Raw genomic sequence first — 23,308 nt, forward strand, 5'->3', positions numbered from 1 at the left:
AATATATGCAGCTATAAATGAAAGCACATAGCTACTTTTTAACATTCTCTCCAGAATTCAACCTCCAATTGAATCTGTGCCCTTTGGGTCAGCAGCCAAGCACCATAGCCACTGTTTCACCATGGTGGACTCTTTGTGACCTTATAATCTGTTGAATTCATTTAATTTATGAACTATACACTTGCACATTGGTGGTATTGAGTGGGTGACTGTTGCAATTGAATGACTGTTGCAGTTGACTGTTGCAGTTGACTGTTGCAAAGTGGGTGACTGTTGCAGTTGAATCTTCAAGAATAGGTTCCGTAGAGTCATTGAATGGCATCAATCATAGCTACCACCAGTTTTGAGTATGCATACAATTTTCTCTACGTAGGGGCCCACAAGAAGTTTAACCTACTTCTGCTGCTTCAAATTTTTCAGTGGTGCTTGTGATGTGTTTGGCACCATTGACTGCAGCAAAACTTTTTTCCATTCCTTTGACTGAAGAGTCAGTAATGTGTATTCAATGCAGAGATTTTATACTTGACTTCATGGGTATGGTAGGATAAACACATTGTCTTGGTTTTTCAGCTTTATCAAGAATGGCTTTATATTTTATTGCAAAATTTTGCTTGTTCTATGAAAGCTTGCATTATTCACTTGGCTTTGACGCTGTAGCTTCTATTCTTTTTTGTAGATGGGTACTAAACCTTAGACTGGGATGTAAAATTAAGTGTAACTTTTCTCAAAAACGAAACACGGTACGATCATCAACTGTATCTTGCTAATTCATCATACTAGTGGCATTAATCCCTAATTATAAGAATAGGTCTCTGCTTTTATGTAACAAGAAAAAAATTTTCACTTTTCAACGTTCAGAAAGAGAGACCTTTAATCTTTTTTCTAGTATTATCATTTGCACACTTTCTCAGGGTATTAGGTTCAGGCTATTCAAAAAAGGTCCAAATATAATCTGAGAAAATTTACAGTAGATCAGATAGCTTTTCATTAAAAGTACATCGAGTATGGAATATTTTCAAAAAATTGATTATGAGGGGAAAAAATGCACACGTTCAAAAGTGGGTGCAAAAGGTGCTCTCAACATAAACCAATGACTATGCTACAAAAACTCTCTGGTGGGAAAATGTATGATCAAAGCTAATGGAAATGGTAGGAAATGAATATGTTTAATTGATCCATATTGATTATGAAAAGTACATGTATGCCAATAAAACCTTTCATCCTTAAAGAGGTGCAGTTTTTGGCACAATTTTTGAATACTTTTTAATACTCCTATTTAGTCGCTTATGCATGGTTTCACTTCTCAGAGTATGGTTTTTTTTAGTAATCAAATCATAATATTTTTTTATTGTTGTTGATCTACCCCACCATATTCTTTAAAATAAAGATTTATGTGATTAGAAGATATTACAGATACTTATGTGCATTTTTTATTTTGTTTAATTTTTGTTTGTAGTAGTAATGGGCATTGAGAACAATTTACATTTCTTTTGATAATGAATAAAATTATTTACTTGAAGTTTGGCACTGTGTCAAAGTATTGTGGTATGGCCTCATGGGCCTTTGCGTGGTGTGCATTTGTATATTGCAAACAATAAAGATTACCTTAGAATATTGAGTTCAAAGCAAAATTGAATTTAGAATATCCAGAAGCACAAAAGATGTAATGCCAACATGAATGGTAAGCATTGCACTATTGGCATGTCATTTTGATGACATTGCATTGTGCTGCCCATTTGGGCTTCAAGGGATGTGGTGATTTTTTTTTTATTTGCTTTAGGTTGGACAGTTTATACATTGCTTTTATTACAGTTATTTTGTCTTATAAGTTTTTTATTAATAATGGCCAGAAATATCCCTTGGAGTACCTTTGAAGCAGCATTCTTTTAAGGCATATTGAGGTTAAAAAATGCTGTGTCAATTGTAGTGGGTGTAGATGGCAGTCACAGTAATTTTTAGTCGTCGCCTTCCAGCTGTTTTATTACAGAAACAATGCCTTTGATTGTGCTTTTTTTATTGTTTTAATTAAAAAGCTTGCAGATTAGCATTGACTTTCCTTTTTACTCCTTATTTGTTACAGTGGTCATAAGACAAGTATTTGTTTTGACCTTTCCTGCACCTAATTTAGTGCAGTGCTCATAAGGCAAGTATTTTTTTGTTGCATGTAAGTAATGACAGTTGCTGATAATGTGAAGCGGAGCTACCTACTTTTACTGTCTTGAGCATAATCTAAGTGAAGTGTGTTTTCTTTAGACTGCAGGATCAGAGGCAAGTGTCCACGAGGAAGTGATTGGCTACATTGACCTGAACAGCTCTGGCTTGCAGCTTGTCGGCGGCGACACTTTCTACCTCCAAACAGAAGCACTTGGGGAGCACATCCTAATGTCTGAGCACGGAAAGGAAGGGCAACCTATAATTGTTGTTGTAGAAGAAAACTCCGAAAATGTTGTTGTTCAGGCATTTTCTAGAGATTCTGAGGCAGTAGGGGATGAAACAGCCTGCACAGTGAATCATTTCGATAATGCGATGTCAGCTGCCCTTCCAGAGCAGCTCACTGGTGTAGCGACAACGACAACTTCTGAAATACAAGAACTAATATTGTCTCAGGATGCTAATGGGAAGCTTGTAAGCATGAAAGGGGCTCAGGTTGAGCCCTCTGCTGCTGTTCTAGACGCTGGGCCTTCATGCCGTGAGGTTTCAAAAGGTAATGCAGCTGAGCAGTGTGCTGCATCACCTGAAAGCAGCCAGATGGAGTTACAGCAAGAATGTGAAACATTCTCTGGGGCAAATGGCAATAGTGATGTAAATGCAATTCTTGATAATCTACATGTTCCTGGAGAAAGGGAAGAATGTGAATATGATGGTGGAAGTAAACCTCACGCAGCTGGACCAGTGGGTGTAAGCAAATCTAGTAAGACAAGCAGCTCTGATATGCCAGTCACCTTGGGGCAGGGCGACGGTTCAGAATGTCGGGAAAAGCCAGCTTCGCCGAATGGGAAACCAGTACAAGTCATCGAGGAAAATAAGAATGGAATCATGGACATGAACGTTGGTGATAATCATTTTAGAGACATTTCTGTGGTATCGGTGCAGTCTGTAAAGCCTGGTACTGAGGTTAACCTTAACTCATCCAAAATGTCATCAGCACCACTCATTGTTGGTGTGAAGTTGGACACTGCTGAAGTGCTTGATGCAGACAAATGTACCAATAAAAATATCTCAAGTGCTTTACTGGACTCTAAGAGTAGCGAGTCCGCAGGCAACATTCCTGAAGTTTCCGATAGCCCAAGTGAAAGTGCAAGACTAAAAAGTACGGATGATGTGTGTGCATCTCGAAATCCAAGTAAAAATTTTATTGCTGATACTACAACAAATCCATTGCTTGGAAAGAAAAGTGACAAACCTCTTCCAATAGTTCCTGAGCACAGTGAAGTCCCACCAAAAGAATCTCTTAAGGTAGGCCAAAACACTAAAGTGTGCAGCAAAAAAGCTAGTCAAAGTGCCAATACTGAACAGCAAAATGAACCTTTGAGCCAAACCATTAGAAGTAGCAGTGCTCGCACTACTGTGAGACCACTGGATAGAAGCCTGGAGCAAGACGCCAGCAAGCATTCTGGTATAGTGAAGGCTGATGCAGCAGGTCTTGCCAAAAGCAGGGTGGGACATCGACCTCAAGGTCCTACTAACGAAAATTCCTCATTAAAAAATGTGTCGATATTAAAGCCACAGGCCTACTCTACATTTGCATCTTCTGACTCAGAGGCTAGCAGCACAGCCCTTCACCAAGAACAAGAAAGCTTGGAAGAGAAGGAAGGGACACAGTGTGCAATAGAGGATGAGAAAAGTGAATCTAGTCCAGTCAGTACAAGTGTAAAAAAAGGCCTAGAGTCCAGAGACGAGCATGCGAATTTTAGTAGTGATTATTTGCCTGCTGGTCGACAGGAATTGTCTCGAACCAGTTGCAGTGCTGTTGCACACAATATTGATCAATCTGGAGGAGAAATTACCTCAACTAAACTCTATAATACTCATAAAAAAACAAATGAACCAGGACAAATGTCGCTCAAAGGTGAAACATTGAAAGTTCAACCAGCAGCTAGCGTTTCAAGTAGTAACGTGACTACTGACAATGATAAAGCAAAAGCCCATTTGATTGAGAAAGATAACCCATTAACAGGACTTTGTGATGTTTTCAGAGAAAATTCTCAATCAACATCGGATCCTCAGACAAAATCTATTCAGAAAGCGGAGGCATTCAAGTTAAGTGACGCTAAGGCGTTGCATGAAATGCGAAAGAAACAAAGTCACAAAATGACAATGATTCCTGTAACAAGCAATTGTGCAAAAAGCAAGTTGCAGGGCTCTTCACATAATGAAAGTCATAAAGCCTCCCAGAAAAGAGAGTCTGAAAGTGTTAAAGTACCATCAGATGCAACTTCAATGGCTCGTCAAGGCCGCCAACCTATTATAGCCAAGGAACAATGTGAAATTCAACCGCAATCACCACACACTGAAGAAAACAAGTTACAGAAAGAAACCACTGATAGCATTAATATACTTCCTGGCAAGTCTGATGATAACACAGAAATGGGCATTTCCAAGTGTCGTGATAGTAAGGACACTTTTGAGCATACTGCTCGACGTGATGGCATTGGAGTGCTTCAAGACCTACAAGAAAATGAGCATCAAGGCAAGGATGTATGTGAAAGAGCTGAAATAAGAGCGAAATCCTGCAACCAGAACATCCAGGAACAAGTAGGAGAAGGCCTTACTAATGTCATGAATACAAACAGTACAAATGTGCCAGATATTAATACTTCACTTGAAAAGGATGAAGAAACCAGCGGAACTAAAGGCCCTCCTACTGATATACTTCTTGCTGCACTTGACCTGGTACCCCGTCCACCTGATGACTCAACAAAAGAGCAAGATGGGACTGCTGAAGAGCCATGTTGGACGTTTGCTACATCTGAATGGGAGAACAGAGAAATCAAACCACAAAGTGAATGCCTCCATGAGCAAGGAGATGATACTCCCAGTAAAAAGCGTTGGAGCCTTCGTACACCAATAAAACCAAGAAAGAGAGTCGTCATCCCAGATAGCGACGATGAAGATTTTGAGGCCTACGTTAGTGAAGATGTTCAGCCTGTAACACAAAAGAGCAAGTCAGAAGAGGCATTCGATGAGCTTTTAGATGTCTTCAAAAAAGAGCAAGTTCAGAAAGCTGCTGAAGAAACTGCAGTAGTGAGAAAAAGAAGTACAAGAAAACTAGGATGTCCAACAGGATTCCTGTCACCAAAAAGCTCATCTGTACATTCGAGATCATCCGAAGCCAATAATAAGCCATGCGAAAAAGAGTCAACTGTCAAGACAGCAAAAGTGAAAGATGTAAAGACTACAGCAAGAAAACACCAATCGGTGCACACACCTTGCACAACCAGCCAAGCGACTGCTGTAAAGCAAGTTCGAAAGCGACGCTCGGAGCCGGTGAAGGTTGTGCCTCATAAGAAGAGCGTAGGTGATGGTGCAGGTAGCCAAACTCCCTCTGTGAGTGATACACTTGCTGGTGTCATCAGAATTCGTTGCCAGAAGCCGAATTCCTCAAAGGATAAGATGACATCACAGTATCACTGTTCCAAATGTGGCTTCCGCTCAGCTCGCATGGACAATATTGTGAGGCACCATAAGAAGGACTGCCCGTTCTCTAAACCACGACCTACTTGGGATCCCAAGGCCAGAAAAATTGTACTTGCGTGAACCTATTACCACTGTCACCTGCACTACCGGCTGCTGGACTATGGTGATTCACAATGGTTTTCATCACCAATATCTCTTATCCTAACTGGGCAAAAAAAAGAATGGTATCTGAACTGCTGGACTATGTCAATCCACTATATTTTATATCACCAGTATGACTGTTCCTGATTGAAAAAAAATGTAATATTGAAAACAGAAAAGTTTTTTTGTTTATATAATCATCATCATCATCAGCCTGACTACGTCCACTGCAGGACAAAAGCCTCTCCCATGCTTCGCCAGTTAACCCGGTCCTGTGCTTGCTGCTGCCAATTTATACCCGCAAACTTCTTAATCTCATCTGCCCACCTAACCTTCTGTCTCCCCCTAACCCGCTTGCCTTCTCTGGGAATCCAGTTAGTTACCCTTAATGACCAGTGGTTATTCTGTCTACTGGCTACATGCCCGGCCCATGTCCATTTCTTCTTAATTTCAGCTATGATATCCTTAACCCCAGTTTGTTCCCTAATCCACTCTGCTCTTTTCTTGTCTCTTAAGGTTACACCTACCATTTTTCTTTCCATTGCTCGCTGCGTCGTCCTCAATTTAAGCTGAACCCTTTTTGTAAGTCTCCAGGTTTCTGCTCCGTAGCTAAGTACCGGCAAGATACAGCTATTATATACCTTCCTCTTGAGGGACAGCGGCAATTTACCTGTTATGATTTAGAGTGCTTGCCAAATATGCTCCACCCCATTCTTATTCTTCTAGTTACTTCAATTTCGTGGTTCGACTCCGTGGTTATTACCTGCCCTAAGTAGACAGTCTTTTACAACTTGAAGTGGACTATTACCTATCTCGAAGGGCTGCTTTCTTCCGAGGTTGTTGTACATTACTTTTGTTTTCTGCAGATTAATTTTAAGACCCACCTTTCTGCTCTCATTGTCTGATTCTGTAATCATGAGTTGCGATTCGTCCCCTGAGTTACTCAGCAATGTCATCGGCAAAGCGCAGGTTACTAAGGTACTCTCCATTATTTCTTATCCCTAACTGTTCCCATTCTAGGCCTCTGAAAACCTCCTGTAAGCATGCGGTAAATAGCATTGGGGAGATTGTGTCCCCCTGCCTTACACCCTTTTTGATTGGTATTCTGTTGCTTTCGTTATAAAGCACTATGGTAGCAGTTGATCCCCTGTAGATTTCTTCCAGGATGTTTATATATACTTCATCGACGCCCTGATTCCGCAGTGTCTGCATGATGGCTGATGTTTCTACTGAATCAAACGCCTTCTCGTAATCTATGAAGGCTATGTATAGTGGTTGGTTATATTCTGAGCATTTCCCTATTACCTGATAGTATGAATGTGGTAAATTGTTGAGTAGCCTGTTCGAAATCCTGCTTGTTCCTTTGGTTGATTGAATTCTAACGTTTTCTTAACTCTGTTAGCAATTACCTTTGTAAATAGCTTGTAAACTACAGAGAGCAAGCTAATCGGCCTGTAATTCTTCAAGTACTTGTCATCTCCTTTCTTATGTATCAAGATGATGTTAGCGTTCTTCCAAGACTCTGGTACTCTTCCCGTCAGGAGACACCTCGTAAACAGGGTGGCTAGTTTTTCTAACACAATCTGTCCTCCATCTTTCAGCAGATCTGATGTTACCTGATCCTCACCAGCAGCTTTGCCTCTTTGCATGCTCTCCAAAGCTTTTCTGACTTCTTCTATCATTACTGGTGGGGTGTCATCTGGGCTACTGCTAGTTCTTACAGTATTAAAGTCGTGGTTGTCCCGGCTACTGTACAGATCTCTGTAAAACTCCTCCGCTATTTTAACTATCCTATCCATATTGGTAGTTATTTTGCCTTCTTTGTCCCTTAGTGCATACATCCGATTTTTGCCTATTCCAAGTTTCCTCTTCACTGCTTTGACGCTTCCTCCAATTTTCAGAGCGTGTTCAATTCTCTTCATGTTATACCTTCTTACGTCGGATACCTTATGCCTATTAATCAACTTCTAAAGCTCTGCCAGCTCTATTTTGTCTGTTGTACTTGAGACTTTCATGATTTGACGCTTCTTAATGAGATTCTTCATTTCCTGGGAAAGCTTGCCAGTGTCCTGTCTAACTACCCTGCCTCCAACTTCCACTGCACACTCCGTAATGATACTCGTCAGATTATCATTCATTGTATCTATGCTAAGGTTGGTTTCCTCACTAAGAGCCGAGTACCTGTTCTGAAGTGAGACTCTGAATTCCTGTACTTTCCCTCTAAGTGCTAGCTCATTGATTGGCTTCTTGCGTATCAGTTTCTGTCGTTCCTTTCTCAAGTCTATACGAATTCGAGACCGTACCATTCTATGGTCACTGCATCGTACCTTGCCAACCACTTCCACATCCTGCACGATGCCTGGGTGTGCACTCATTATAAAGTCTATTTCGTTCTTATTTTCGCCATTAGGGCTCCTCCATGTCCACTTGCGGTTTCCTCGTTTTCGGTAGAAGGTATTCAAAATCCGTAAATTATTGCGTTCTGCGAATTCTACTAGTAGCTCTCCTCTGGTGTTTCTAGTACCGATGCCATAATGTCCTACTGCCTGGTCTCCAGCTTCTTCCCTACCTTTGCATTAAAGTCTCCCATCAGTATTGTATACTGTGTTTTTACCTTACTCATATCCGATTCCACGTCTTCATAGAAGCTTTCAACTGAAGCGTCATCATGGCTGGATGTAGGCGCGTAAGCCTGTATCACCTTCATCTTGTATCTCTTATTCAGTTTAATTACGATACCTACCACCCTTTCATTAATGCTATAGTATTCCTCTATGTTGCCAGCTATGTTTCTGTGAATTAGAAACCCCACTCCCAGTTCTCTTCTGTCTGCCAAGCTCCGATGGCAAAGGACGTTCCCATTCTGTAGCACCGTATAGGCCTCATCTGTCCTCCTAACCTCACTGAGCCCTATTCTATTATATCCCATTTAACACACTCTAGCTCCTCGAATAGTACAGCTAGATTTCCCTCACTAGATAAGGTTCTAGCGTTAAACGTTGCCAAGTTCAGGTTTAAATGGCGGCCTGTCCGTATCCAGAGATCCTTAGCACCCTCTGCTGCATTGCAGATCTGTTCGTTTATATAGCATAGTTTTGTTGTAAATTTTGACCACCTGGATCTAAATAAAGTTCAGCTTTCACTTGGTTATGCTGAATTTTTAATAATATAGCCCATAGTAGTGTTGTGTTTATTTTAGTTTTTGTATGTATTTAGGAACAAAAGTACGGGAATTGCATTATCTACATGCTTAATGTAAATGTATTATTTGTGTGCTTGTGTTTAATTTACAGTTTAAACTGTATGCCAGTGCCACTCCAAAAAACACTTGTATGTTGTTGCAGGGCACATGTTCTTTGATCTACCAGTGGCATTAACGTGCAGCTGAAAAATTTTTATCAAATTGTTTGATCATAAAATCAGGTGATGTGATTGTATCACTGCGCCAATCATGGAACCTACTGCTGCAGCTAGTGCACTTAAAATGACCAAACATGCCACGCGTTGCCATGGTTTTAGTGTAGATAATTATGCATATCATTTTTCCTGGTACATTTCTGGTCCTATGTGGTAGCTTAATGAACTAGCATGTATTGTAGTCTATAGGACTTTGTTTTTGTTTTTTTTGTCAGAATAAACATGTTCATCCTAAGGGCACCTTTGCAATCTTTGTGAAATCCTCCTTTATTGCACAGCCACTAAAAGGTGCCTGCAATCAGTCACCAGCAAAAAGGGCATTGTTCAGAGCATATTCCTACTGTTGATGGCAGTGGGGCAGTGTCATAGGAATAGTGTTTATCTCCTCCTACTGCCTATCTTTAAAACAATTTGCGATGCTGGCATTTTTACCAGACAGTGCAATAGATGGTTTCAGTGTTTGTAAACAAACTGGCTCGCGCCGAATGGCCTACCCCAGAAAACTTCCAGTGCGCCACTGGAAAAGGTAATGCCAAAAGGTAATGCTTTTCCAATGGTCCCGGCGTGGTTTTGGCGGTGTTTTCGTGATGTGTGCGAGTGATGTGTGCGGTGGTGTTTTCGGGATTTCTGGCGCATTCCCTAGGATGTGCTCAAAGCAACGTCTAGCAGCTACATGAAGGGGCTCGATGTAGTGCACGGGAGGTACAGGCGCGGCGCGGCCACTGCTACAGGTAACACTGTTTGCGTGGCCGACGGGCGCCACGCAAAATATCCATCGAGGCGTTGCAATGAGTGTGGCCCCCAGCTGCATGTTACCTCTAACAGTGGCCAACAAAAAATGCACTAGCTGAGAAGGTTATCAGCTAGTGCACTGCAGGAAAAAGTTGGTCCTGAATGCCGACGATGTCATATGCAGTTTGCGGACGCGAACGGAATCGACAGCGCACACCTGGTTTTTTTTTTTTTTTCGTTTTTTTTTCTGTGCGCGTCTTTAAAGCGCACTCAAATCATCTATATGCTGGAGAAGAGTAGCGCGATATATAGTGAAGTTGTACAATTCACTTTTTCGACTGGAACTGAAAACCTGCCTCCTATCGAACCACCAACATATGTGTTTTCGTTTAAGCACGCAACCTCAAAATAAAATGCTTATTTCTGCGCCTGTCTCACAGCGGGCACTCTTTATAGAGGTAAATTTAAAACAACGACCGGAATCACTCGCAATCCAAAGTGTTCATGTGACTGAGAAATTATGTAAAGTACTGATTATGCGATGACATCGATCGCGGCTGAGTCACGCAAACTAGTATGGCTTACTCACGAGTAAACTATTCATGAATCAAACTTTACACAGTCCATTTTCACACTGAAAGATAAACGAGTTAAAATTCGGCAATGTTCATTAGGGGCAGAAAAACAGGCGATGAGTCATTTGCCTGGACAGATGAGAGCCCACTCGCTGGCGTCACTTTAAAAAAAATGCAGCAACAACAAAACGTGGACACCGCGACGTACATACACTGTGCGGCGATTCATGTTGATTGAATATTATGTGGGGTTTAATGTCCCAAAACTACCATATGAATATGAGAGATGTCGTAGTGGAGGGCTCGAAAATTTTGACTTCTTGGGGTTCTTTAACGTGCACCCAAATCTAAGCACACGGGCCTACAGCATTTCCGCCTCCATCAGAAATGCAGCCGCCGCAGCCGGGATTCGATCCTACAATTTGCGGGTCAGCGGCCGAGTACGTTGGCCACTAGACCACCGCGGCAGGGCGGCGATTCATGTTAAGCGCGGCTACTTAGTGTCCCATGTTTCGAACAGTGCACATCAATTATGTTGCTCAACCATTTTTACGATGGATTTTCAGTGTTAGGTTTTACGTTGTGCTACCCATTTCAGGCGTCAGTACGCACATATCTGCCACGGGAGGAAGACGACAGCGACCGATGTATTCCCAGTAACTGGGGGCCTTCGTCTAGTGCAACGTCTAAGTATCATCTCTGTGCCATTAGTCAGCGCTGAGCTTTACATTGTCTTTAATGATGTGGACAGAACAAACCTGCGCGCTCTATTAGGGGGAATCCAGTTTTGGCGTGTGATCGTTGCAATGCAGGTGCTCTTTCTATTGTCTTCAGTTGGAAAAACAAAACGTTGCATATAAAATTAGTTCAGGCTTGCGTCTAGACTGCATCCTGGCTTGACACAGCTGTGCTGGAGTTGCGAGCGCTTCATCGGAATAATTTTATCCGCATAGAACATAGGAATACAAGCAACCACGGACAACAATGAAGGCTAAAACAACGCAAAAACAAGCTAAACCGGAAGTCTCCAAGGGTGTTTTCAGGATAGCGCTCAATGTTGCCAGAGACCTGCAGGCGCTGGCGAAACCGTCTATAGCAGGCGAGGTAACCATTAAAACTCACCAAAGACAAGGAGCAATATAAAAAAAAGAAGATTCTTGCGGTTCGTTCGCATCTAAAGCAGTCCACGCTTGTCTCGTTTCTGCGACATGGTGCCGTGACCAAGATAGAGACTTCTCTTCCCACTGGCCACGGAATACCGAGACAAAGGACAGGTCACAGAGGACGGATGAAGAGGAGGCCCAGTGCGAACCGACGGCAGCGAGACGGGACATCGCCGTCTGAGAGAGCGGCACAGACACGGAAGATGACACAGTCACGGATGAAGATTCGCTGCTGAAATTTGTAAACGACCAGCCGTTTTCTTAATTATTCAAAATGAACAGGGAAGTAATTTCGAAGAAAAAAAAAACACTGAGGACGCAAATAACCCACCTAGTGAGCGAAGCAGAAAATAAGCCTCATGACAATGAAGACCCTACGGCAATATTTCTGATAGCCAGCCAGATTAGAGACATCGCTGACATGTTAAAGAAAGTGGACAAACAGATGGAAAAGTTCATAACGACTGAAACAGCCGAAGCCGAGTTTGCAAGGACCACTGAGTACGGGCTAAAGACGATTAGCATTCTGCATAACATCAATGCCTACCTTTGTCGACAGCCTCGCCGCAGTGGTCTAGTGGCTAAGGTACTCGGCTGCTGACCCGCAGGTCGCGGGTTCGAATCTCGGCTGCGGCGGCTGCATTTTCGATGGAGGCGGAAATGTTGTAAGCCCGTGTGCTCAGATTTGGGTGCACGTTAAAGAACTCCAGGTGGTCGAAATTTGCGGAGCCCTCCACTACGGCATCTCTCATAATCATTTGGTGGTTTTGGGACGTTACACCCCACATATCAATCAATCAATCAATCAATCAATCATCATTTGTCGACAAGAGGGGCATGAGCCAGTGAGGGAACAGGTCACTTGGAATGGCAATGACAGGCAAGCGCTGCAAGCAAATGCAGTAAAGCTACCAAAGGTAAAATTAACCTAGTTTGATGGCAACAAGCGGAAGTGGCAGAGATTCTGGCATCAGTTTGAATTGTCTGTTCATGTGAGAACAGAATTAAGCGAGAATCAAAAGTTCATGTACCTCCTGTCATCGCTAACCGGAAGAGCGGCAGCTGCCATGGAGGGACTTCAATATTCATACAGTAATTATGTGAAAGCTATCGACATGCTGAAGCACCGATACGGGAAATACGAAGCGCTTATAGAAATGCACATGAAAGAGCTAACTAACTTGAGTACAGTAGCTAGCTGCAGTGACTATGAAGGATTGAGAAGACTGTCAGACAAGGTACAAGTGCATACATGTGGGCTGGAATCCTTAGGCGTGAAAATCGAGTCCTATGCATCGATGCTACTACCAGTATTGAAAAGATCTTTACCTGCGGAGATGCGAATGGGGTTCCAACTGAAACAAAGAGAATCGGCCGGTAGGTTTTCAGATCAAGATCAGAATGCAACTAAACATCATGAAGAAACTCTGAAGCGCTTGATGAGGTATATAGAAGACCAAGCTGAGTGCAGAGAGGAATCTGTATAGCGCAAGGAAAGCCACACAAACAAATTTTACAGTAGGTAACAGAAAAGAATGGTTATTTTCAAAGCACTGCGGCAAAGTTTTGCATATTCTGTGAGACTAATACCTACTATTCTGATGATTAAAGAAAGAATATGCCATATGAAGAGAAGAAAATGAAGCTGAAAGGGTCTCATAGATGCTTCCATTGCACAAGGCCTCGACATACCGCCAAAATATGCAAGGCAAGCATAAGATGCAAGATATGCAGGAAAAGGCACGCAACGTCTATGTGCCGGGGAAAAGAACTCGCAGCACAGGGCACAGCAGCCATTCAAGGTAAAAATGAAAATCGGGAAGAGCAAAGGTCAACCTGCCAATATACAAATATATCATCAAGCATTTTTCTGCAGACTGCAATGGCAATAGCGCTAGGTGGAAACAAGTCCTGCTATTGTCGAATTCTGTTGGACACTGGTAGCCAAAGAACATTCATCCTTAAGAGCTTGTCAAAAAAGTTTGGTTGCACGGTCAAAGGAAAAGAAAGACGTGACTGTAGGCTCTTTCGGAGGAGGACAAGAGGAAAAGACTATGCATTCAGTTGAAGTCACACTTAAAAGCGCATATAGTGGTGAAGAAGTTTTGTTGGAAGCACTCAAGGTTGACATTATATCAAAAGAAAAAATACCCCTGCTGCCAGTTTCACTGAAAAAGTATGAAGATGACGGATTAAAGTTAGCTAACGGTTTATCTATAAGCACAGACTGCAGAGAAATCGGAATCCTCGTTTGATCAGACCAGTACTGGCAAGTAATGACCGGAGACATCCAAATACTGGAAGAGCAGCTGCCAGCAACAGAGACCATATTTGGTTGGACAGTACAGGGCAAAACTAAGTTAGCCACAATGTTAATGAAAGAGTGAACCGTTATGGTACTTCACGTTGAAGTGAACAAGTCTGTCATAGAAACAGAGCTAAGGCATTTCTGGGACATAGAAACCATCAGCATAAAGGGCACCGAGCAAAACGCAAAGAAAGAAGAGAGTGTGATGGAGTATTTTAGCAAGAAGTGCGAAGAGAAAAGATACTCAGTACAACTTCCATGGAAAGATACCATGGAGCTTGATGAAAACAAGGGTGTCACAATGACCAGATTGAAGCAATTCACTCGAAGGTTACGGAAGGACCAAAGTGTGTTGCGATGTTACGACAATGCCATCAGAAAGTACTTGAATAGTGGAGTGGCAGAAGTGACCGAGGAACAAAGGGCACTAATGACACACTGCTACTACATGCTGCATCAAACGTCATCAAGGGAGATCATCAAACAACAAAGATAAGAAATAGTACTTGATGCGTCATCATCGTCCACAAAAAGGTCATCTCTAAATGACAACCTCGAAACTGTACCAAATCTCAATTGTGATCTCGTGCACATGCTGATGAACTTCCGACACCATCGCATTGCAATGACAGCTGATATTAAGAAGGCATTCTGACCAGAGGTGTAAGCGCAAATGCTTTTGCGCTTGGTGTAAGTGGTGTAAGTGTAAGTGGTGTAAGAGGTGTAAGTGCAAATGATACAGTTGGACCTATGTTGGCATGGTCGAAAGTGGCTTGTCACGGAAAACAAGACCACAGGGCAGACAGAAAGGGAAGAAGACACCGAGAATAGTGAATGTTATGCTACTAACACATACACGTCAATTTCAGTCATGATCGACGCAGAGAAGTATGGAAATTACATAAGATTGCTCAGAGTAATAGCTTGGGTTCTGAGATACATACAGATTGTAAGAAAGAAGCAGATAATCAGCGATCTGAGTTTTGAGGAACTAAAGAATGCAGAGACGGCGATCATCAAATTGGAGCAACAAAAGATACGGGAACATATCATACTCAACAAGAGCAATAAGACTAAGACAACAAGTATGTTTCTTTGTGGTATGGAAGTCTGAAGATGAACAAGGACTAATAAGGCACAAGGGTCGTATGTCTCAAGTGGAGAACATCCAATTGTGCTACCAAAGTGGACGGCTGCTACTAAGCTGCTAGTACGACGTGCATCAACTCGCGCTGCATGGAGGAGTCAGTGCAACACTGTCGCAGCTTAAAATGAAATATTGGATAATTCAAGGAAGGCAGCTGGTGAAGAAGGTTATTCTTGGATGTTTAAAGTGTCAACGATTTGACGCGAAACCAATTAGGCAAGACACAGCACCCCTGCCTGCTGACAGAGTAAACCACCGACAACCATTTGAAGTGACTGGTGTAGACTTTACAGGTCTGATGCTTATAAAAGAATCCGTGAGAGGCATAACAAAACTGAACATCGCAGTATTCGTGTGTGCAACAACAAGAGCTATTTATCTCGAAGTTGTTGACAACTGTAAAACAGAAGGATGCTCACATGCATTCAGAAGATTTACAGCGAGAAAAGACTTATGTCGAACAATATATAGTGACAACGCAAGGACGTTTAAGAGAGCCAACAAAAAAATCAATCATACGCTGAAGGAGTTATAAGAAGAAGTCTCTAGAAGAGCTAACCAAGGAGATGAAATAAAGTGGAAGTTTTATCGCCAAACAAGCGCCTTGGTGGGGAGGCTTCTATGAAAGAATAATACGAAGCATGAAATCATCAATGAGGAGAGTCATCGGAAAGAGACTGCAAACCAGAAAAGAGATGGAAACAATAGCCACTGAAGATGAAGCGGTGCTTAACAACAGGCCGTTAACCTAGGTATACAGCGAACCGGATGAGCCGCTACCTATTGTGCCAGCTGACATAATAGATGGGAAATTCCAGGCAATGACAATAATCAACACGAAGTCAACATTAAAAAAATCTAAAGAAAACGGCAAAACGTCATGAAAGATTGGTGAAAAAGATGGAACAAGGAATATCTGAAGGAATTGAGAGGGCAAGCTTACGCAAGTAAAAAAGAAACGAGAGTGAACCGAGGAGGTATCGTATTGCTTGGTTCACGCACTCCTAGATCACTTTGGAACCTGGCTAAAGTCATGGAAATTTATTCGGAAGTCGATGAGAAGATACGTTCCTGCCTTTTGAAAACCAATGAAAAACTCATTCGAAGACCTGTACAGCATATCTACCAACTTGAAGGTTGTTTCCAGTGAGGACAGCAAAACTTCATGTGGGCCCGAAGCTATTAAAACTCGCCGAAGACAAGGAGAAGCAGAATACAAGGGGCACGGAAGAGCGCGCGCGTTAATAAAGCAAAATAAAAAAAAGAAGATTCTTGCAGTTCGTTCGCATCGAACGCAGTCCACCTTGTCTCGTCTCGTTTCTGCGACAGTCACCATTTTCTTATTGTTGGTGCCTGTATTCGTGTGCCCCTTGTCACCTTGAAAGTAATTACCGATTCGTGTGCCCCCCTTGGCTATGGGCCTGGATAGTCGCGTGAAACTAACAGGCTACTGATATGCGAAGATAGGCAGAAAGAATGCAGCGATTATGTGAGTAGACAGAGAAAAAAAGTTCCGTAGAGATCATTAGTGTTGTTTATCTTATAACCATGAAACAACAAAAACAGCCGCCCTAGTACCAGCCAGTATGGACTGCCGAGTCAGTTCTGTACATGGGCATGTCATGCAGCCTCGTCAAAATAAAGCTAGTGCCGCCCGCAACTAGGACAGCTAGATGGTTTAACTCGGAGGCATTGGAGTGCATGTTCAAAAAAAAAAGTTTTAATCACAATCATGAGGAAATCGCTTTTTTTTTTACTCGGTTATTTCAGTAAATACTGAAAATACTGGTTATTTCAGAAAATCAGGTTTGGTGGCCAAGTTAGTTGATTAGAGTTGATGACAACACTATGCTCTATTGGTATTTGCTGGAAAACTAAAGTTTCTTGGTTAGATTGGGAACTTGATAAGATTGTGCTTTAACTATCTTTTTCCTGCTGTTATTGTTTTACTTTATATGAGCTTTAAGCTGCATATACGTAATTATTCCAAAAGGGTCATTTACATTGTAGGATTTCTTGTATGTTGTAGTGAACTGTATTTTACTATCTTCTGGCAGGGCGCTGTATTCCTTCCTGCATGAGGTGTACGTGTTGCGTGTTACAAAGGCTCTACAATGTATGTGTCAACTTTAGTGTATTTGCTTTTTCTATGATTCAAATGCACAAAAAATAAATGCAGATGACGTATCGCATGAATCTGTTCTCATTTACTCGTGAGGAAATTTCTCATTTTTCTTTTCTATGCTTTTTTGCACCGAGTCCAGAACTTAGTTAATCTTTTCACTGTGTTTTGTCATGCAGGCCACTGCTTTTATATTTCATTGCCATTGTTCTTACTGCATGTTAAACAACCTTCTCTGCTATCACTGGCTAGGAAAAGGAGCATTAGTATTTGATACTAAAATTTCCCTCAAGTTGTAAATTGATATCTTTTATTATCTATGTTTTTTTGTGTGTGTGCATCTTTTTTCTTGCCACAAATGACGGAAAAATAAGCATAAATGTTGGTCTCATTGAAGGGTTTCTTCATTGTCCAGCGCATGTTAAAATGGCACCACTGCTTAATGGACAACACTATGTGCCAATAAGTGAACGTGTTGCCTTGTCAGAGCCTTAAGGATGGAGTGTGTGAATGTTTGAGTGGGTTTAGGTGACTTGAAGTTGCTTCTTTGGTTATTTATTTTTTTCCTGTACTTCGAAATCTCCCGTGATGGATGTTTATTATGCTTGACACACAATTTCACTGCTCTGAACACATTACAAATGGCCAGTAAAAAAAATGCCTTGGTTTTTCTTTTTTTTCTGTGTTATTGCTATGTCCATTCTCTCCAGCTTGTATAATAGATAAAGCTTGTATTTGTGTCGTATTGATCTTTGCTATCTTCCTTCCTTCAGCCCGATTCACCTGAGCAAGTCCTTCTAAAAAAAATGTTTGAAGGTTCACTTTTTTATACAGTGGTAAAAACAGAAATACATGGGTTTTTGAAAGATTGCTTGTATATCTCCCCTTTTTTGTTATTGGAACTGTCTGCTGGACAATAAACGTTGGCTCACCATTGCAAGCAATGATGGTTCTACTGTTTCTGTCCCAATCGCATGTTTGCCTTGTATATATGCAGTCTATGTTTTATGATCAACAAGGAGTTCGAGTTGCATTTGCACACTATAAGAATTTCAGACTTCATTTCGTGCAAATGGAAATAAACTCATTCATGTCAAAACTGTTGATGTGCGCACACTCCTCTTCCCCTCCCCCATCCCCAAATATTTACAGATACAAGACATCCATGTTGCCAGTCTTTTTGAGTGATGGGCACTGAAATAAAGATGTTATTTTTACCTTGCTTTGCTACTAAATGAAACTGTCACATCCAGCTAGAATCTGAGAGCCCTAGGTTGTAATAAGCCTGGGCACTTTTTGTTTTTTTATTTCAGCACTGTCTTGAAAAGACGATATCCTATAGTGAGACCCCAGTGCACTGACATAAGGCAATGATATTTCTACCAGATTTTAAATACATATTAAATCACTTGCCTCCTGAGAAAACCTGCCTGGTTACCAGAATGTCACACCTTCAGACAGCACTGCAAATCTAACCCCCACCAGAAAAAGTCCTGTTTGGAAGGTTAAAAAAAACACTATTCCTTAAAGGGCTCCTAAGCCAATCAGTGGTCAAAACTTAGTTGTGTCCTGGTTGTGCTTAAGTGTGCAATGAACACATGGCCATAAGAATTTTTCGGAATGGTACCGTAATAAAAATAGAGTTACTGGTTGCATCAACCCCCCCTCAAAAAAAGATCCAAATGCACTTGTTCTTAGTCTTGTTCTTGTTGCCCTTCATTTGTGGCTCATACCTACTGTGGGGAATCGGCCCCACAGTAGGTATGGTCTTAGAAATGTGTGGTCTTAGAAAGTATTATTCAATTTTAGAGTAAAGAAACTTACAAATCGAAAACGTTACTAATTTTAGATTTAAATTTTGATGATCACTGATCTGAACCAACCTAAGTGAATGTCAAGTTCCATGCTTAAGTATGCATCAACTCAGCTACATGTGTATTTCTGCAGATCTACCATGGTACTAATTCGATTAGTTTATAAGGAATGCAGTACAAATCACCACAGCATATACTTATTTTATCTTATTGCACAAAAGCACAACGCCACTGAGCATACATGACGGAATGCACGTTGAGAAGGTATTCAGTGCAGGTAACTTGTAAAATTAAGTAGTGTGTAGTTGCGGGTTAAAATTCAAATGATACTAGTGTCCTTGAACTGGCTCACGTTGACACGATTATATGATGGAAGAATTGGCTATTGGGTCATTCCACGTCAGACACGTCCCAGCCATTTTGGTGACCATCTCAAATGTATCCGGAAAAAAATCGCTGATTTATTGCATTAAAAAAGTTAACTGCTAGAATATTTCGCAGACAAATAATTTTTTGGTCATATGGCTGCCACCTGAACTTCCTGGAATCTCGTCTGGGTGTTTGAAAAAAAAAATTATTTTATAAGTACTTCTTCTTCGGTGACAAATTTGGTCTACAAGTTAAGTAAAGGGCCTGCGTAAAGTGTTTGAAGCTCAATAATATCATTACCATTTTTCGGCCACATACACCTCAAATCATTTAGCCAAAATATGATATATCTGCATTTTTCTATATCAATACTGCACTTTGAATGAATATCTGAGGAGTGGTGCTTAATCCACATAAGGTATATTTAGAGAAAAAAATATTTTAGACCTCTCAAGCTGTCAAACTTTAAGAGTAAAAATTGCGAAATATACAAAATAGTTGTTTTGTCCCTAATGAGACACAGCTTGCACCTTGTGGTGGTTCAATTAAAATAACCTTTGAACCTAAATCGAAAGCAAATAAACAGTTTTTTTCACGTACCAAATTTTGCCATAGTAATTTGTGTTTTGAGAAAAAGATCACAGCATATTCACGGAGTGAACGATGATGAGTGGGGCTAAGCGTCCGTCCGTCCAGACGCACAAACGGATTGACAGACAGTCTGACGCAAGTATGGACGGACTCACGGACAGACCAACAGATGGAAGCCCTGACGGGCGGATGCACGAACGGACGCACGAATGTACGGACGAACGATTCGCCCCACTAATCATCATTTTGTGCGTGTATATGCAGTGAAAACTACTAACGCCATTTATTGTGCAACTCATAGAATGGCTACATACTACTATAGTACGACTACAGAGGAGGGAACGACCCACGGCCTTAAGAGCTTTGCCCCTAAATGATTTTTGAAGTTCCACATTCGCCATTTGGTCATACGGCAGCCGACGCCTCGAAGTTCCCCATTGCCATTGATGGAAAATTCAAAAATATTTTATTCTTTAAAACAGAAATTGTAATGATGAAACTTGTCACACACAAAGAACTGTTTATTTGCTTTCAATTTAAGTAAAAGGTGATTTTAATTTGGGCTACCACATGGTGAAAATTGCGTCACAATATGGACAAAAATGACAATTCTGTAAAATGAGTGATCTTTTCTCGTAGAGGTTAAGAGTTTGAGATGTCTAAAAATAATTTTTCACCAAAATATCTTTTCTGTGAAGTAAGTAGTCACAGCTCAGATATTCATGCAAAGTGCAGTATCGCAATGAGAAAATGCAAGCGTAACACATTTTGGCTGAATTCTCTGAGACGTATGTGGCCGAAAAATTGTATTATTATTACTGAGCTTCAAACACCCTACATAAGCCCCTTTACTTAACATGTACCAAACTTGGTATAGAAAGAAGGAGTGGTACTTGTAAAATACTTTTTTTTTTCAAAAACAACACTCAGACAACAATCTGGGAAGCTTAAAAGGCAACCACGTGACCGAAAATATTTTTTCTCTCTGAAATATTCCAGCAGTACACTGTTTTCAGTGCATTAAATCAGCACGATTTTTTTTTTCAAACACATTTGCCATAGCCGCCAAATTGGCTGGAAAATTTGGAATAAAGTGACCCTGTTACTTTCCCTCAATGACCATTGCATACTGCTAAATTAGGGCCATTTGTTTCAATCATGTTGGCAGGCTGAGAAAGCATAACTGTTCAGTGGCTGTGGCTGTTCAGTGGCTGTGCGTGTTGTGTTCCCAGATAAATATGCTGCCCAATCTTACATTTTGGCTGCAACACATGCTTAGATACCGTGCAGTATGTATAACATTAGAGTGTTTTGTGTGCAACAAAAACAAACTAATAATGTCCTTCACATGGCGAAAATACCTTTGACATCTGAAGTACTTAGCGAAGTTAAACCCCAAAGCAAGGCGAGGGCAATATAACTCTGAATAACAAGAATATTATGAAAGTTACGCATGATGGAAACAAGCGCAATAAAATAAAATGTGCTCGAACGTTAGCAGTCATGCTCAAAGAAGCGTTTGGACTGTTCAAGTAGGCAATTCGGCCACACAGAGATGAAAGGTCCGTTCAAACACAAGTCCAGCTGCAGTGCTCGATCCGCGCACAGACACGGCTGCCGGGAGTGTTACGCTACGTTGCGGGTGAGCGAAAATACCGGTGAAGATTAATTTAACGAAATTGAATGAATTACAAATAGGCAAACTTCGCGAGGCGCAAGTAACGCGAACCAATATGCTGTGTTGTCACCCGATGCATCTACCCGAGTTATCACGGTAGTATTAGCGCACAAAACGAAAAAGGATCGAAAAGAACGATATGGACACCACGCGGTTGTTTTCCGTTCTCGGTGTTTTTCTGCAATAAAAAAGAGAGAGAGAGCAAATGAACTACCGGCATGCGCAAGCATATGCGGCTTAGATACGGTTGATGCTTAGAGCTGACAGGCACCGTCCCCAAACATGTATTAAATAGTAAACTAAAATTTATGTTCATCACGAGAGGGTCCCGTTAAACACGGCTGCCAACAAAGGGCACCGCAAAAATCTGTTCAAATTCTTCGCTGAACCACAGCGGCGCATGCTCGCTCTGCTTTGTACACCAAACAATTCTAACAAACAAAAAAACTTGCCCACAATCACACTTCTCCATCATCCCCGTGAAACAGGTCGGACAAATATTCTCGCTAAGTAAACAAATGCTGATTGGTAATCAACTAGTTGAAAACAAAATTGTTTGAAGGCGTTATTCTCGTGCTCACGCAGTTAACAAAGCGCTGAACGGAACAACGTGAGAGCGGTACTCACTGTTTCACTTCGAGTGCTCCGCAATATGAATCCGCAGGTCCGGTCTTCAGGATGGTGCACCTTCGCAATGATCAGCACTGACAGAACACGATCATGCCATTAAGAACACACAGGTCGAGCACAGAGCGCAGACACATTTCAAACTAAACACCGACTAATAAACTCTACCGAATAAACTCTATCGTGAAGCCACGCGCACCACACGCACACACACGGGAGGGTTCATCACCAGCGCACGCAGTGACATGTAAGACGATGTCGCCCCTTTCCCGCGCTGTGTGCCCGGCGCGCAGCAATACGGGGCAGCCACGAAAGAAGGCGGGCAGCCAAGGTTGTCTAGACGACGAGACTTGATGGCGCCGGTGGCGCTCTCAGACCGGCTAGATGCGGTTTAACGCTAGCTCCGGCTCTCAGCTGACTGCGCGTGGGGCGCTGCTTTTTTTTTTTTTTTTGCGTCAGAGATTTGTTGCGTTATAGTCGTTCTTTAACAGTGCATCTGAATCGCAGTGAACATTGTGATGGTGCAGTGCGGCCAGCACGAGCTGCTAGTCACAGCGCGCATTTGTAATATTCAGGAGCAATATTTAGCGCACTTTCACCGACCTAATGTAGTCAATACTGGCAAAAAGGCTAGGCTGATGGCTTTTGCTTAGCTCCATGGGTCTTTAGGGACTGCGCATTCAGGGTCACGCAGGCGATATTTTATCAGCACTTTCATTTCGGTAAAGACATTGCTAATGTAGTGAATACTGGTAAAAAGGCTAGGCTGATGGCTTTTGCTTAGCTCTAAGGGTCTTTAGGGACTGCGCATTCAGGGTCACGCAGGCGATATTTTGTCAGCACTTTCATTTCGGTAAAGACATTGCTCCTCGCAACATCGCATGCATCGGCCGTCACACTATTCGATGAGAACATGTTGCCACGTGCGTGCTGCGAGGAAGACGAAGCAGACAGCGCATACGCTACAGGGTCTAGAAATATTTCTAG

General features: G+C 41.8%; 1 protein-coding gene and 1 long non-coding RNA gene across 6 annotated transcripts in view; one reads left to right on the forward strand and one right to left on the reverse strand.

Moving 5' to 3' along the window:
* Positions 1–18,463, forward strand: part of LOC119185602 (uncharacterized) — a 53,529-nt gene extending 35,066 nt beyond the window's left edge. For 3 of the 5 annotated variants that reach the window (XM_037434570.2, XM_037434567.2, XM_037434569.2), the window contains one exon: positions 2,254–18,463. In XM_037434570.2, coding sequence (XP_037290467.1) covers positions 2,383–5,757 — 3,375 coding nt within the window. In that variant the 5' untranslated portion in view covers positions 2,254–2,382 and the 3' untranslated portion in view covers positions 5,758–18,463. Of the gene's footprint in view, positions 1–2,080; positions 2,144–2,253 lie in introns of all 5 variants that reach the window. The other 2 variants (XM_075876767.1, XM_075876768.1) reach the window with 1 other exon arrangement.
* LOC142775399 (uncharacterized) overlaps positions 1–22,630 on the reverse strand; it is a 44,616-nt gene extending 21,986 nt beyond the window's left edge. The window contains exon 1 of the long non-coding RNA XR_012886768.1: positions 22,322–22,630. This is a non-coding gene — a long non-coding RNA (uncharacterized LOC142775399). The remainder of the gene's footprint in view (positions 1–22,321) is intronic.
* Between the last annotated feature and the right edge of the window lie 678 nt (positions 22,631–23,308).

Source organism: Rhipicephalus microplus, chromosome X (assembly GCF_043290135.1).
Source record: "Rhipicephalus microplus isolate Deutch F79 chromosome X, USDA_Rmic, whole genome shotgun sequence".
NCBI classification, from domain to species: Eukaryota; Metazoa; Arthropoda; class Arachnida; order Ixodida; family Ixodidae; genus Rhipicephalus; species Rhipicephalus microplus.